General features: G+C 40.4%; 1 protein-coding gene and 1 long non-coding RNA gene across 3 annotated transcripts in view; one reads left to right on the forward strand and one right to left on the reverse strand.

Annotated features, from left to right (window-relative positions):
- Positions 1-13217, reverse strand: part of LOC126260021 (uncharacterized) — a 31461-nt gene extending 18244 nt beyond the window's left edge. The window contains exon 1 of the long non-coding RNA XR_007546593.1: positions 13077-13217. This is a non-coding gene — a long non-coding RNA (uncharacterized LOC126260021). The remainder of the gene's footprint in view (positions 1-13076) is intronic.
- An 87-nt stretch (positions 13218-13304) lies between these two features.
- LOC126260020 (protein fem-1 homolog B) overlaps positions 13305-17636 on the forward strand; it is a 71192-nt gene continuing 66860 nt past the window's right edge. The window contains exons 1-3 of one of the 2 annotated variants that reach the window (XM_049957183.1): positions 13305-13753; positions 15103-15280; positions 15366-15731. In XM_049957183.1, the coding sequence (XP_049813140.1) occupies positions 13628-13753; positions 15103-15280; positions 15366-15731 (670 nt within the window). In that variant the 5' untranslated portion in view covers positions 13305-13627. Of the gene's footprint in view, positions 13754-13981; positions 14039-15102; positions 15281-15365; positions 15732-17636 lie in introns of those variants that run through there. The other variant, XM_049957184.1, reaches the window with a different exon arrangement.

Genomic DNA, 17636 nt, shown 5'->3' on the forward strand with positions numbered 1-17636 from the left:
AGATGCGACAGCTCTCTCTTGTCTTGTGCTCAGAAAACCAGTCCTAGATGATGGGAGTTGTCGTCCTGGATCACAATCGGGGAGCAAATATTGTACCATGGGACGGTCAGTCAAAATGGTCATATAATACTCGGCAGTAATGCAACCTTGCAGAGCTACCATGGGGTCAATGGAATACCATGACATGGCTGCCCAGATTATTACCGAACTCCCAACATGCTTCTCTGATGGACCGTAAACAGAAGTTGTTAACGGTGTGGAGCAAAATAGGCACGATCAAATGAGTTTCTTCCTTTGCTCCATAGCACAGGTTTTATGGCCTGAGCACTACGTTTTCCTGCTAAGGGCATTTACGTCGCTAATGAGTGGTTTAGCGGATGAGTCTTTCCTCAGTATGCGACGTAAATCTTTGATAAGGTGCCTCTTGAAACACTGAAAGTTCGGGCACCTTGGTTATGGACAAGCACGCACCATACGAGCACCAGCAATTTGCTTGCGTTCGAATTCAGTTAGCTTCGACGTAATGAACTCACAACTGCACAGAACGCTGTTCTAACCACGACTGACACTTGCAAAGTGTTGAGGACAGGGCACAGGGTGCTGTTCGCGGCCAAATACACTACTGGCCATTAAAATTGCTACACCGCGAAGATGACGTGCTACAGACGCGAAATTTAACCGACAGGAAGAAGATGCTGTGTATGCAAATGATTAGCTTTTCAGAGCATTCACACAAGGTTGGCGCCGGTGGCAACGCCTACAACGTGCTGACGTGAGGAAAGTTTCCAACCTATTTCTCTTACACAAACAGCAGTTGATCGGCGTTGCCTGGTGAAACGTTGTTGTGATGCCTCGTGTAAGGAGGTGAAATGCGTACCATCACGTTTCCGACTTTGATAAAGGTCGGATTGTAGCCTATCACGATTGCGGTTTATCGTATCGCGACATTGCTGCTCGCGTTGGTCGAGATCCAATGACTGTTAGCAGAATATGGAATCGGTAGGTTCAGGAGGGTAATACGGAACGCCGTGCTGGATCCCAACGGCCTCGTATCACTAGCAGTCGAGATGACAGGCATCTTATCCGCATGGCTGTAACGGATCGTGCAGCCACGTCTAGATCCCTGAGTCAACAGATGGGGACGTTTGCAAGACAACAACAATCTGCACGAACAGTTCGACGACGTTTGCAGCAGCATGGACTATCAGCTCGGAGACAATGGCTGTGGTTACCCTTGACGCTGCATCACAGACAGGAGCCCCTGCGATGGTGTACTCAACGACGAACCTGGGGTGCACGAATGGCAAAACATCATTTTTTCAGATGAATCCAGCTTCTGTTTACAGCATCATGATGGTTGCATCCGTGTTTGCCGACATCGTGGTGAACCCACATAGGAAGCATGTATTCGTCATCACCATACTGGCATATCACCCGGCGTGATGGTATGCGGTGCCATTGGTTACACGTCTCCGTCACCTCTTGTTCGCATTGACGGCACTTTGAACAGTGGACGTTACATTTCAGATGTGTTACGACCCGTGGCTCTACCCTTCATTCGATCCCTGCGAAACCCTACATTTCAGCAGGATAATGCACGACCGCATGTTGCAGGTACTGTACGGGCCTTTCTGGATACAGAAAATGAACAGACTGCTGCCCTGGCTAGCACATTCTCCAGATCTCTCACCAATTGAAAACGTCTGCTCAATGGTGGCCGCGCAACTGGCTCGTCACAATACGCCAGCCACTACTCTTGATGAACTGTGGTATCGTGTTGAAGCTGCATGGGCAGCTGTACATGTACACGCTATACAAGCTCTGTTTGACTGAATGGCCAGGCGTATCAAGGCCGTTATTACGGCCAGAGGTGGTTGTTCTGGGTACTGATTTCTCAGGATCTATGCACCCAAATTGCGTTAAAATGTAATCACGTCAGTTCTAGTATAATATATTTGTCAAATGAATACCCGTTTATCATCTGCATTTCTTCTTGGTGCAGCAATTTTAATGGCCAGTAGTGTATAACAGCGCAACCTGCAACCTTGGCATGCATCCTCATATATGTTCAAGCATGCATTTCTCGCGAGGTTTCCAAACTCTTCTCCAACCCCTGTATGTACCGCAGAAGTAAATATAATTTTATCCGTTCATCTGTCGATTTTTAAGAGCGTGTCCAGAACACTGTAAAAGCAAAGGAAATATGTGATAAATTGACAGAAGTCTATGAAAATTCTGAACTTTCAAGAAGGATAGACTTGTTGAGAACACTTCTTACGATACGAATAGAAAATTTCTATTCTGTGGAAGATTATTCATAGTTCTAGCAAGCTGAATCGTCTTTCCAAGTAAGATGTGATGGTTCGCTTACATTCAGCTCACTGGGCTAATCCTGTACAAGTCGATAATCAGGGGTTTGAAAAATTCAAATATTCCAGTCAAAGAAGATTCGTTTAAGACAAAGTTACTGCAAGAGGTAAACGACAAGGTTTGCTGAAAATAATCGTTTGGTGGCATACCGGTAACTGCTAAGACTAAAAGCAAAGACTACCGGAATAATGTACGCCACATTTCCGAAATATCAAGACGTTACAAACGTGATAAGTATGGCACTTTGGCAAAAAACTGTTGGAGCAAAACCAATACTTGAGGCATCTGCAAAAGCAACAGTAGATGAGACGTTCTTCATGGCACCAGCACCAAGTAAGCTATTAAAACAGACTAGTACAGAGACTCAGGAGCATCTACACGTATATGGGAATTAAATTCGCCCAAGACAATAATCAGTTACCAAGTTATTGTAGCCAACAACGAAAATGTACCTTCACAAGAAATCGGCTGCACACACATGGCCTTGCGGGCGGTACTAAGGGAAGAATTAAAAGTAGGATGTATTTTATATTTCAAAATTAACCAAGAACTTTCTTTTCAGAAAGGAAAATAATAGAAAAAGACCTGTGACAAAAGAGGCTGTCGTATTTGTGAAATAGTGAAGATTCGTCTTGGCACCGCGTCTCTTATCAGTGGAATGTACAGCTGAAGCAAAGATGGCATCTTCATCACATTATGCTAATCTATGGCACAAGAAGCTGGGATGATCACATTCTGATATAATGGAAACGCTGTGTAAGAGTTTGGTCAAAAGAATGACAGATAAAGGGGCTATCAACAACCCCTGTAATGTGTTTGGTAGGTAAGCAGACCACACTTTTCCAGCGTTCTGCTTCTACAGTTAAGAGGAATCTCGAATTAATTCATGGAGATCCGTGAGGGCTAATGCATAAGATGTCAGTTGGAAAACCAAAACACTTACTAACTCTAATAGACGGAAATGGAAATGAACGTTCGGCGTCATTGGCCGGGAGGCCCCTTACGAGGCAGGTCCGGAAGCCTTGGTGCAGGTCTTATTACATTCGACGCCACATTGGGCGACCTGCGCGCTGGATGGAGATGAGATGATGATGAAGACGAACACAACACCCAGTCTCTGAGCGGAGAAAATCCCCGACCCAGCCGGGAATCGAACCCCGTAGGACGGCAATCCGTCACGCTGACCACTCAGCTATCGGGGCGGACTCTCTAATCGATGAATAAGCCTATTTGAGGAAGGTTTTAGTTTACACACTTAAAAACACGCATCAGGTACCAAACATAAATCGAGCTTTCAAGGAATCTGTCGTAAATCGAACACAAGAAAAGATTCATATCTTACGCATCAACAACGGAAAGGAGTTTTAAATGAAAATTAATGAATTTTCTGAAAAAAGAAGAAATCAGACATTAGACGACTGTGCTTCGCTCTGCATAATAAAATAAGACAATTCTTGATATGGCACAATTATTGAGGCTAACTCATTTGCTGAGTTCTGGGGGAATTGTCCATTAGCAGGCTACGCAGTCGCAACACAAAACAACGGTCGAAAAAAGCGTGGTCAGAATTTAGGCCATCGAAGTATATGTGGCAATAAAGCGCCACATTCCAAATGACATCAGGCGAAAAAGACACCAAAAACTAGTCAGAAATTTATAAAACAAAGGGATGACATTTACAGTGAAGAAATGGTTGGCAAAGATAGAGAAAATCAATCACGTCTAATTATTTATAAAAACAGAATTAACTATTCTTTCCAAACCCAAATAAAAAGGAGGACTAAGCAACAGGAAAAGGTAAGGAAGAAGTGGAATCAGAACCTTGTCCCCTTACTACTGGAACAAATACCAGTACACAGTGGTTAGACACTGGACTCACATTCGGGAGGACGACGGTTCAATCCCGCGTCCGGCCATCCTGATTTAGGTTTTCCGTGATTTCCCTAAATCACTCTAGGCAAATGCCGGGATGGTTCCTCTGAAAGGGCACGGCCGACTTCCTTCCCCATCCTTCCCTAATACGATGAGACCGATGACCACGCTGTCTGGTCTCCTTCCCCAAACCAACCAACCAACCAACCAGTACACAGTAATTTACATACACAATTACGAATGAAAGCAACACAGAAGATGGATAAGTGTGTTTCTCATTGTATTAAGAGTTACCTGGCTCAGACTCATATTCTTCGACAGTAAAAGAAGCATCATAGCTGCAAATATCGACACAATAAGTATCGCCAATTTCTGAAGAACATGCTATTAAACTTTTTTGCGACAGCAAAGAAGTGATCGAATTGTCAAAAACAAATGAATTTCTTAGGGTGACATCAAAGAGTTGTAATGAATGCTCGGCGCTATTTCATTCTATGTGCCAGGTGTTCACTTACATGTGTTCGTTGCATAAGGCATAAATAAATTAATATCTATCAAGCAAAACCGCCCGAACCATAAAAAATCGTGGGTTTCATTTAAACCGTCAGTGACTCCAGAATCTTACATTTCCTGTAACAAATCCAGCTTCACTGGGATACATCCCAATTTACAAAATTCGGTGAAGGATTTTGGATTTTCTTTTAAGAAAGTCATATTCACTTTGAGCTTGTGTAGCGAAAGTAACTTGGTCGACATTAAAAGTGGTGGTAAAGTATTGAAAGAATTCAGAAGTTGACGAAATAAATCTCGGGTGTACATCAGCACACCTGATGATGGCAACAAGATCGGTTGCCGAAATATTGTGTCCTTTGCACACTCACACCAGGCTGTTCACCCGAGATCTATTTGGTCATGAAATACGCCTGGAGAAATTGAAGAATCACCATTCATAAGTTAATGATGTCACAGGCGAGTCATGGTACAGCGTAAATAGCAAACACATGCAGTAATCGAGGGGCTGAGAGTACAAGTGGTGCAATTGCTTGCTAAAGTGAACTGAGTAAATGAGTCCCGAAGTTAAGTGGCTATTTATTGATTATGTGAGTTAATATCGAAACATCAGAAACTGTTTTCTAATGGTCAGTCTGTGTGTGTAGACTATAGCTGTAGGTATGGTTCGAGATTGTAGTGCTTCTGCGTTACTTTTTTTATAATATATTAAAAATACTTATACTCCTTGCATTTTTGGAGCAAAACAGGTACAAGTGCTAAAACATTTCCTTTGCTGTGCTTTATTCCGAAGATTTTTTTTGATATGACACACATGATAATCGTAGTACAACATGCGCTCATTATAAAACAAGAATATGTACATAATAAATGAAAAATTAATTCATAAAGCTGAAAAACAAAAGTTAAGTTAATAAATAAAGTAAAAACACCAAAACGAAAATATACTGGTGTGGTTCCAGCACTAAGAGAGATTATTCACTGTCAACTTCTATAATCCTCTCACGACCAGTGTCTTAACATAGAACCAGACATTTCCTTCTGTGGTATCACTTGGAAAATGCCCTTTCTGGGGCAAAACTCGTGATGCTGTATCACTGTGTTGTGCATCTTTCAACCTTCCTTGACTCCTTCTTTGACCATGTCCTCGTCTTTCTCCACTCCGTGCTTTTACATCCGTGGCACTGCTGTCTGGGAACCGGGTACATTGCTACAGAACTCAAACTAAATTGGAGGGATGTAGTTCCCCATTTCCCAAAGATTTTTCGACATTGCAAATTTTATTGCATACCCATCTTGATGCAGAGGCTACAGGACAGTTGCTGATGGTCGACCAATATTGTGCCTCCTAAAACCAACTTCAATAATTTCAAGATGACGTTTTAGTGAAAACTTTAAATGCACTGTTAGAGGATTTTCTTGGCTAATTGTGATCCTACTACTATTCCTCCACTATATTTTGTATACTTGAGTGTCTTCAGCAGCTTTGCCCTTTGTTGTGGCATTCATGGCTTTAGCTGAGAGAAAGTTTTGTGTTTTCATTTCCACTACGGAAGACTTTAGACTGACCTTTATCGTTGCTTCATTCATTCATTCATTCATTCATTTATTGGTCCATTTGATTAATTACATACTTAAACAGTACATTGAATATAGGACAAGTCAAAATTGCGAAAGGAACAGAAACACACACACACACACACGGAGAGAGAGAGAGAGAGAGAGAGAGAGAGAGAGAGAGAGAGAGAGAGAGAGAGTATGACAAAATTAATTACAGATAACAATCACAAATTACAAGTGACAAATATAGCTATTTGAATTTAACCATTATTACATAATCATGGTTTACAAGGCTATTTTTTGTAATTTAAAAATTCTTTTGCAAAGTAAAAACATTTTTCCACTAGAGATGACTTAAGATTATGTTTAAAAAAATTTTATGTTGCTGCGATTTTAAATCACTGGGTAGGTTGTTATATAGCTGAATTGTTATCTGTGATACACTTTTTTGGTACAGTGCTGTTCTATCCTGTATTGGGGAACAAATACATATTTTAAGTGTTTCATTGCATTATCAAATTGCATGCACGTCTGGCCAGGTTCAATGAACTTGTGAGTAATTGTGTCACTATGCTGAGTTTGCCCCAAGATGTACATCCACTATTTCAAAACTGTAACTATTTATGCAGACAGTAAATACTGCTATAACTACTCTTAAAAACGTACGTATCAGTCTACTGGACTGCTTTCAAAACACCGGTATGTGTATTGAAGCTTCATTAGAGATAGCAGCAATTCTCCTTTCGATCGCCGTTTCACTTGTACTAATTAGATTCTAAATGCGCTCCAGACAATAGCTTAGAGCCTAATCTTTATCATCACACAGTGTAGAAGTATGTTGGAAACTGCTTGTAGTCCTTTTACTCTGAAGAGACCGCTTAACAAATGTGCACTTAGATTAATTTCTTGTGAAATGTCACTTGTACATCTTGTACTCTCAGTCCCTCGATAAATTATTACCATAATCTAACGGTGGATTATTCCAGTGACGTTGCTCAAGTGCATACCGTCCAACACAGATTTTTATTTCTGTTTTTTTGTGCACTGAGTTGCACCTCTTGAAGCAACTCCACAGTGAATCGGTTTGCGACTTGTGGCCTTTCCTGAGCACTAGGATACTGTTAATATGCTCTTTTATCTTGATAAAATATATGTTCGTTATTTTTAGTGCGTTAGCCACTGGTTGCAATCGGTCAAATACTTTGTAAGAACGAAAGTAAGGAAGTTCCTTAACGCCCGTTTGTATCGAGGTCACTAGCGACGGAGCACATGCTCGGAATGTTTCAAGGATGGGGAGGGAAATCGACTGTCCCATTTCAAAGGAACCATCCCAGCATTTACCTGGAGCGATTTAGGGAAATCGCGGAAATCCTAAATTTGAATGGCCAAACGTGGATTTGAATTGTCGTTCTCCCAAATTCGAGTCCCGTCTGCTAACCACTGTGCCACTTTGCACGGTCGGTACAATGAAGGATGCCAGAATGAGACTTCCACTCTGCAGCGGAGTGTGCGCTGATATGAAACTTCCTGGCAGATTAAAACTGTGTGCCGGACCGAGACTCGAACTCGGGACCTTTGCCTTTCGTGGGCAAGTGCTCTACCATCTGAGCTACTGAAGCACGACTCACACCCGTTCCTCACAGCTTTACTTCTGCCAGTATCTCGTCTCCTACCTTCCAAACTTTACAGAAGCTCTCCTGCGAACCTTGCAGAACTAGCACTCCTGAAAGAAAGGATATTGCGGAGACATGGTTTAGCCACATCCTGGGGGATGTTTCCAGAATGAGATTTTCACGCTGCAGCTGACTGTGCGCTGATATGAAACCTCCTGGCAGATTAAAACTATGTGCTGGACCGAGGCTCGAACTCGGGACCTTTGCCTTTCGAGGGCAAGTGCTCTACCAACTGAGCCTCCCAAGCAAGACTCACGCCCCGTCCTCACAGCTTTACTTCTGCCAGTACCTCGTCTCCTACCTTCCAAACTGGTAGAGCACTTGCCCGCGAAAGGCAAAGGTCCCGAGTTCGAGTCTCCTTCCGGCACACAGTTTTAATCTGCCAGGAAGTTTCATATCAGCGCACACTCCACTGCACAGTGAAAATCTCATTCTGGAAACATCCCCCAGACTGTGGCTAAGCCATGTATCCGCAATAACCTTTCTTTCAGGAGTGCTAGTTTTGCAAGGTTCGCAGGAGAGCTTCTGTAAAGTTTGCTAACCACATAATACAATTGGTATTCTGATTTCCTCCAAGCATAATCTTCCTCAACAGATAGTTTTTCAAATTTTCGCAAGTTTGGAGACATTTTGCGCGAATAGTCGACTGCTTTTACGTTATTCGAACCACCTAGTTCACAGCCGATTCTCTGAACAACTTTATGTTATCCTTTACAGAGGCGACACTGTTTCCAGCGGCGGCTGCTGAGTCAGAGCACATAAGCACGTGAACACCCAAACTTTTGGCACCTTGCGGATTTATTGGTTATTTTTCTTTGAATGTCATTAAATGTAATGTAGATTCAGTAATCTGAAATACACGGCACTTATATCTACCCCGCTATGTCACATTGCTACCCCCTCTAGACTCTATGAAACTTGGTATCAGGGGCGCGAGCACGTCAGTTGTGCACGTTTTAAGAAGCTTCTGCACATGCGTGACTGGCATGACGTAATTGCCTTGTGTGTCAAATATATGCGGATCAGATAAACAATGTGCATGGGTTGTGGCGTGTACAGCTAGGCCTTACCACTCAACTACAAGTCAATGACACTAAATGGTAGCATACTCCAATCGCTTGGTAATTGGCGTAAATCCCGTTAGTTGGTAGCACACTCGTCAAATGCGTCAATTCACTCGACATATAGTAAAATTAAATCGGACGTCAGTATATGTTATAGCTATAGTGACAGAAAAAACTGTTTTGTGGGCTTCTGAATGAGTTATAGTATAATAAGTTTTGGATTTTATCATATAGTAATCCTTTTATATTCCAAACAGGAAGTGCACCAGTTTAGTTGGTTTTATCTACCTGTAGTCAGGTTACTATATTTGAAGATATTAAGGCGTTACTACCTGAATTTTATTATATCATTGGTGATGTAATTGGTTGGGTACTGTGTGGGTGACTGTACGGACAGGAAAAAGTGAATCGGCTTTCGTGTACAGTGTCGAGATGAATCGATTTTAAGAGCTGACAGAAAACTAAATTACCAGGATCTTGTACATTTGTCTGATAAAATAAAAAAAAGCACGATAACTCCCTCTTCCACAAAAATGCGAACATTGAATTCTCAGTGGTTGGTAAAGTAAACATCAGTACTCAGCTTGACAGTGTATAAGAGAGTCTGTCACGAAACATAACGAGCAAGTGGACTGGAATAGACATATCTTCTCCAGGACTGTATAACATTTTGCGGGCGTTTGAGTTAGCTTTACATCGTTATGATGAAACGGAAGATTCAGAAAACCTGGGGGTGTTTCGTAGGCTTGTGAAGTTTGAAGTTTGCTATTGACAGCTCAATGAAGGAACACTTAAAAACTGCAACTGTGTTTAAAGGTACTTCCAAAACAGTTCAAAATGAACTTCTGGACTGTATGCTAAATGTGTGCAGAGAAATAATAACGCAAGAAATTTTAACTGCGCATTATTTTGCTATAATGGCGGACAAAACAACAGATGTGTCTATGTACCATGCAACAGTGGGTGATTGTGCATAGATACGAACTTCATGGCTGTGTTGTGAAGAGATTTTGGGGCTTCATTAACTCTGACGCACAGGATGCTGAGACGTTATTTAAGGCGATAAATTCTGAACTGCAAAAGCACGCAAACGGAAAAAGGAAAAGGTGGTCGATCAGTGCCCTGATGGTGCTGCTGTTATGAGCGGAGGCATTAACGGTATTCAGGCAAGGACTGAGCAGGTGTATCCTAGGGCTTATTGTGTTCATTGCTATGCTCATCAATTAAATCTGGTCCTGCAAAAAGCTGCATCTATAAACTAATCTGCTTGAATATTTTTTTCTAATCTCTCCGGCTTTCCATCTCGTTTCTCCCGGTCGTCACACAGAAAAGTGTGCTACACACAGTTGTGTAGACTATACCACCATGGACAGCAGCTACAAGATGGGTGTTCAATATTCGGACAGTTAAAACAAAGGAAAGTCTGATAGAGTGTTTAGATGAAATTACCCTCTCTGATCGTGCAGATGGTTTAACCAGACGAGAAAGCTACGACCCGCTCTCCAGTTTGAAAGATTCTGCGTTCTTATTTTGGCTAGAATTTTTTCATTGGATCATGCCACATGCAAACATACTCTTCAGGCAACTACATCATCGGAATCTTGAAGCAATAACCGCTAGACAATATTTATTGGAGTTTGAAGATGCAATTACAGGAATAAGAAATATTGCCATTGCAGAAATTTCGTAATCTTGTGCAGAACAAATTCAGAAGAAAAGACAATAAGAAAATGAAGTAGCAGATACGAAAAGAAAGTTTGTGACGCCGTAATAAGTCATATGAATGAAAGATTTTTCATTCAAGAATTATCTTATGGCATCAAAATTGTTAGTTGTGAGCTCATTTTCTCTATTTTCGACAAATTTACTGAGAGGGAACTTGACATTACCGTTGAAACGTACCCGTGGTTATCGAAGGGGCAATGGAGAACAGAGCTAGAAGTTCTCTACAGCAGAAAACACTTTCAACGCGCAGGGGGCGCTGTTTCAGTGCTGCAGCTTTTACTACACAACAACTTGTATCTAGACACATTTCCGCAGTTATGTCAACTAATGAGGATAATTATAACAACTCCTCTTACAACAGTGGAACCTGAACGTTGTTTCTCAACAATGAAAAAGATAAAAACCTTTCCTCGAAATACAGTGGAAGAAAACGGGCTTTCGCCATTGGCAATGCTTGCAATTGAGAAAAAGTTTGTGAATCATATTAAAGATTTCAATCACAGAGTGATCGAGACGTTTGCACTATTGAAAAACAAACGCATGGATTTTCTTTACAAATAGGCACCGTTAATAATGTTGCTGAATAGTTTTCTTTATATAATGTGTACCTGCAGTACAGTTAGCGAATATTAATATTAACTTTTGTGTGGACTATACGGAAGGATAGGACATTTCATAAGAGGTGATTACACCGTTCTCCTGTATCAGAAACTGAGACTTGGTGAGTGATAAAACTTTAGTAATTTTAATATTTAGCTGACGAGACGGAGAGTAGTGAAAGCATATACATTATTTCGTTCTTGCCCTAAACTCTACTTAATTATGTACAAAACCACAAAATTTCACAAAACCGAGTCTCTCTTTCGTCAGACAAGTTATACATATTATTATTATTATTATTGACAACAGCTGCAGTTGTGTAAATTGATTTATAATAATAACTGTTGTATAGCAGATGCTATTTCACATATTCAAGTTGATATGAGTCTAAAAACTTGTGAACTCCCAAAACGTATACTCACGAGCCGTCACTGACTATTTCTGGCTTTCCGTACATTTCTAATTATTTTATGGCTTGCGCAACAGAAATATGACGCTGTATGCGGCTACATTAATACGAAAATTGCTATCGATCACAGCTGAAACCGGTAAAAAAAAACCAAAAAGATTATCGTCAGTTATAATAGAACAAAAGAGAGTCATCATATAATGTTTTGTGTGTGTGTTCTCAATTATGTATGATTCTGGCATGTTGCTTTGTGTACTTATATTCTTGAACTGGTTACAAAATCTGCGTATGAGTTTTCCTTACTGGTCAAATCGCACGTCTTAAAAGACCAATACTCGCATAATGATAAGTCGTCGTACCGTACTTACAGAAATAATAAGTGAGAATGAGGACTGTTTTTATACATATGCCTAAACAGGCTATATTTCTTTCTGACAGTTGCACAAAATGATAAACGGTAGAATTAGGAAAGTATGTAGATTATAAATGGGTTTTCATTAACATTCAGATATATACAAGGAATGGTGCGGATACACTGAGCACAAGTTTCCAGTATTTGCTAAGCAAAAGCTCTAGTTCTGTTTATTATAAATAAAAACTGCTTACAGTGATCCGCGCCTTATATTCTTGGGCAGACCTAATCTTCAAAAAGATCCACGCCAGAATCACCCTGCAACATTTATCATTCTAGTTAAGTTTGTTGTTGTTGTGGTCTTCAGTCCTGAGACTGGTTTGATGCAGCTCTCCATGCTACTCTATCCTGTGCGAGCTTCATCTCCCAGTACCTTCTGAATCTGCTTGGTGTCTTCATCTCTAGGTCTCCCTCTACGATTTTTACCCTCCACGCTGCCCTCCAATACTAAATTGGTGATCCCTTGATGCCTCAGAACATGTTAAGTTTAAACCCGTTAAATTGATGCTTAAATTTCCAGAAATGAAAAAGAAGTAACTTGCGAGGTTTTTCATAGATGATTAGTCCGTTTCAAAATTCACTCTTCATGAGAGAAATCATTATTTCCGCTATCAAATAAGATTTCTTGTATCACACACGTGCCGTATATTGCTCTAGTTGCACATACATATTTACAGTTAGTGAACGCCTATTATATTCGGGACAGTCCTGTCTCTACAAGGAGTATAAAGTCCATACTTCTTGCCGTTATTGTTATTAATGATTTTTCGTTCGTTCTTGTTTGGTCACGTTGCTCTCCTTTGGTTGACTTGCAGGTTGAGGTAAGTAAATGTACAGCAAGACTTACGCGCCGACTGTAATATCTCACATGTATTACCTACCTTTCGTAATTCGCACGTGTAGTTGTTCACGAATTAGATCGATATCCGCATGAGTATATCAAAGATCCAAGGATGGCGTAGCAAACTTAAAACGATTTTTCTGTGCTTAAAAACACTGCATGCGAGTCTCTCTGTAGTAAACTTTGGTTTATTACACCAGAAGTAGCGATAAAGCGTAATTGTTTTCTTTCTGGTGTTGACAATCAGATTGGAATTTAATTTTGTCCTGTGACTCTTCTACATAGAAGGCAGTGACTCAGCTGACTATTTTGCGCACAAAAAGCAGAAGTTCGCAGAAAGCAGTTGTGGTTCAGCAGTGTTGAGAAGTGGACGAGTGCGTGTGGTGCATTGCGGGGTTCCTATACACGAAGCATCCTTTCCCACTTTTTTGAAAAATCATACCCTTGGTGATACTTTTCGTGAGAAAGTTATTCATGTGTCTAAGGAGCCGCAGCATTTGCGGAGAAATTGTTCTATACGTAAACCTGCTTAATGTATGATGCATAAATCTATTGCGTGTCTTTGGACTCAAATTAGAACGTTTTTATAAAATGAGTGAAGTGTCAGAGACTCTAAAAAATAAGGTTTATTTCGCTGCTCGTGATGGGTGTGCTGTCCTTCTGTGCGCAATTTTATCAGAGAAAACGCCAGCAGAAGTACAAGAACTACTTAATCAAGTAAGTACTCCCGAAGATTCACACTATAAAACCATAGCTGATCGTCCTTAAGAATATTTTAATTAATAATTGTTTGTCGGTAATAGATTGAAACTGCACCTGCCTACGATAAAAATTAAAATACAGTGGACAAGCTTGGTGTGCATGGTAGAATTTGATATTGATGGTACGCGGAGTACGAAACATACACAAATAATGTAAACAATAGAAAGAGGTGACTGTAAGAAGTGTTAATGAGAGGATTGTGTACAGTGGTGTGTCTGTACCATACTGTTAGCCACATTGGTGAGCCTTCAGAGCCATTTTGTACTACAGATACTATAAATTAGCAAATGCTGGAACAAAAGAACATGTGCATTGTTAAAGTAGCGAGCTAGGCTCACGTTCCCTCACGAAAGGGTGACTCAGCATAGGCAACACTGCTTGTGACATACTTGTCAGTCTGCCAGGAACTACATTAAAAATTTAACAGGCCTTTGTCATGGGAAAGAAACTTGTTAACAGTGTAGATAAAATATGTATCCCAAGCTGAACTGGTTACCTATATACTCACACAGTAAGAACTGTTGTCATGTAAGGAAATATTAATATACAAACATTTTTTTTATGAAAATGCAGAAGTAGCATTGCCTTATATCATTCAAGACCTCATACCAGATGACTGGAAAGAAAATAGTGTAATTAACTAAAGACAGTGGACTAGACAGAGCAGAATTCTTTGTGGCACTTGATCTCCTCTCTTCTACTTCTTCTTCTTCTTCTCCAGCTGCAGGGTACATTATGAAAGATTGTTGAAAAGAATTGTATTGTATGTGTGTGCTTGGAACTTTACTTTTTTTTCCTATTGGGAATTTTTGGAGAAAACTGATTATACATTGCTCAGACTAACTCGTTGCATATATTAGCATCCCAAATAGTGACTGCACTTAGTGGCTTAAAGTCTAGATCACTGCCAGAAAGTCACAGAAGCAGTTTTTCTTCTGCTCATTGCTATATAGGCCTAAAATTTATTTTTCTTTGGTGGCATTAACATGGTGCACTGAGCTGGATTGAGTGTAGAAATATGAAAACAATATAAAAAGTTATGTATTTTTTCTAAACTGATGTTCCTTGCCTCAGGAATGAACCCTGTCTTATTTGCTTTTTAAGGATAGGATATTGCATTATTAATGTTTAAATAGTGCTGAAGCATAACTTCAATTGAAGTATGGCCACAGTTAACATGATACACCTGTACATTTGTTTAAAACAGTCTTGAAGGTTAAAGCTAAGTTTTACTAGTTGTGAAAGTGACATACAACTGCATAATATTTGAAAATTGCGTAATGATAGGCTTATTGTAATTGTAGCAGGTGATAGAGGAAGATGGACAGAAATGTACACCTCTTATTGTAGCAGCGAGACATGGACATGACAGGTTAGTCAAGATGCTGCTTTCCAAATGCCAACCTGACATAGAGCAAGAGGGAACTGTGAAGTTTGATGGCTATGTTATAGAAGGTGCCAGTGCATTATGGTGTGCAGCAGGTATTGTTTGACAAACAGTAAAAATAAAATTATAGTAGAACAGTTTCATTTCTTGTTGTTTTTATGTTCACTTCTTGTTTTCCAGGAGCCGGCCATCTAAATGTTGTCAAAACATTGGTTAAATCAGGTGCTAATGTTAATCATCCTACTAGAACAAATTCAACTCCATTGCGTGCAGCATGTTTTGATGGTCGGCTGGATATTGTGAAGTATTTAACAGAGCACAATGCTGATATTCACATAGCAAATAAGTATAATAATACCTGCTTAATGATTGCTGCCTATAAAGGTCATCTGGATGTAGTGAGCTTTTTGTTGGAAAAAGGTGCTAACCCAGATGAAAAGGCACACTGTGGAGCTACAGCTTTACATTTTGCCGCTGAGTGTGGACATGTTGCCATTGTCAAGGAGCTGCTGGACTATGGTGCACTTATAACAAAAAATGAAAATGGTACATTTGTAAGCTTATTTTTTGCATAAGATATTTGTGCATTTTTCATTATTGCTGTGTGTTGTTGTCATTGATACTCAGGAAGACTCATTGGAAAAAGTGTTAAATACATGTCCATAAAAGACAAAGTACTTTTTATTTTAACGAAACAGTAATTAAAATGGATGGTTTTTCCTTTGTAGGCTTATAAAAGTGAAACTCTCCCTGCCGATTCAGGTTTTTCGTCACGTCACTCACTCACTCTCTCCCACCTATCAAACCAACCTGTGACAATTTGTGTTGCCCTTCTTTGTGTAGATTCAGTATACCTGGATAGTCATATTTGATATTGATCCCACTCAACTGAGAAATTTTCTTGGGTGGATTGCCACAGTGTTACACTATAGGATTGGTATGTACCACAAGCTTTTATCTATGATTGTGCCTTTGTGATCATTCCATTGCATATCCCTACAAATTATTAAACCCAAGATAGTTATTACTGCTGTGACGGATAGGTCATCAGTGAACGTGATGACAGTTGAATAAGATAGCTGAGGATGACTTGTTTACCTCTCCACCTACATGCCACTGACATGCAAAGTGATTTTTGTAGATATCATCTATATTGTTGTTATTGTACAATGATCTCTTATACTATTACATAGGAACCATGCTATTCAGAAATGCACAACATTGTATAGAGCATTGGTCACCTTATGCATTCATATGTTCCTAATGTACCTGTCATTATGCGTTCTTATTGAAAACGTATCTGATTAACAAGTAGTAGTGGAGCCAGGTCCCTATACAGTTGGGGACGTGGGTGGAAAATAGTTTATTAAACCAGAAGTTTCTTTGCCAAGTAAAGGAGAGAAACACAATTAAGTAAATCAGGCTTACCAGGGATAAGTGAGGAAAATCTCAGAATCTTGTATAATGTGACATGCATATTAAGGCAAATCTGGGTTTTTATGTGTGACATTTTTCTATATCTACATTGGATGTTCTTTGTTTGGGTACATTGGTCTTTGTGGAACACCTTGTGACCGATTTTGGGATGGCATCTTCATCAGGCTCAAGCTTCCAACTTGTGTTTCACCATTATTCAGGCGGAATCATATTATAAACCGTTTATTAAATGGGAACTTCTTCTGGCCTTCTCCTCTTCCCACAGTTCAGTCACTGGCCCTCATTCTATCCAAAACCAATTGCTTCATCTCCTCAGCCATCCACAATGACAATATCTCCTCAGTATTTTCCCCTCTCAATGGACGGGTAGTATTGTGCCTCTTGTCCTAAAGCCCAGTAAGGATCCATCGTCCCTCAATAGTTACTGGGCAGTTAGTTTTACCAACATCCCCTGCAAGTTATTTGAACAGATGGTGGGTCATTGGCTCAATTGCATCTTTGAATCTCAGGACCTCGTGTCCTTACCAGTGTCCCTTTCAGGAGGGACGGTCTCTGGTCAAACATCTACTTTAATTGGAAACCTGTGGCCGGCAGGCCTTTTCCCAGCACCGCAATCTTGTTGAAGTTTCCTTTGATCTTCATCAGGCTTGTGACAAGGCTGGGCACCATCACATCATACTTACACTCCATGAGTGGGCTCTTTGGGGCCCTCTCCCAATTTTATGCACCATTTCCTGTCCCACCAGTCATTCCTGGTTTGGGATCACAAGATTCTCAGCTCTCTGGAGACCCATTAGAATGGCATTCCACAGGGCCCCAATTTTGCGGGATCCTTGCGGCTTCATGTAAATTACCTTTTTGCTCATTAGTGGATTGACGTCATATGGTCTAGGAGACTCCCATCATGTGGTGGTGTTCTTCAGATTCCCCCCATCAGGAATCTACCATCCTCTGCCGTCTTCATATTGGCTGTACCAGATTGACCCATGGTTTTTTCACTCCGTAATGAGCCAC

Source organism: Schistocerca nitens, chromosome 5 (assembly GCF_023898315.1).
Source record: "Schistocerca nitens isolate TAMUIC-IGC-003100 chromosome 5, iqSchNite1.1, whole genome shotgun sequence".
Taxonomy (NCBI): domain Eukaryota; kingdom Metazoa; phylum Arthropoda; class Insecta; order Orthoptera; family Acrididae; genus Schistocerca; species Schistocerca nitens.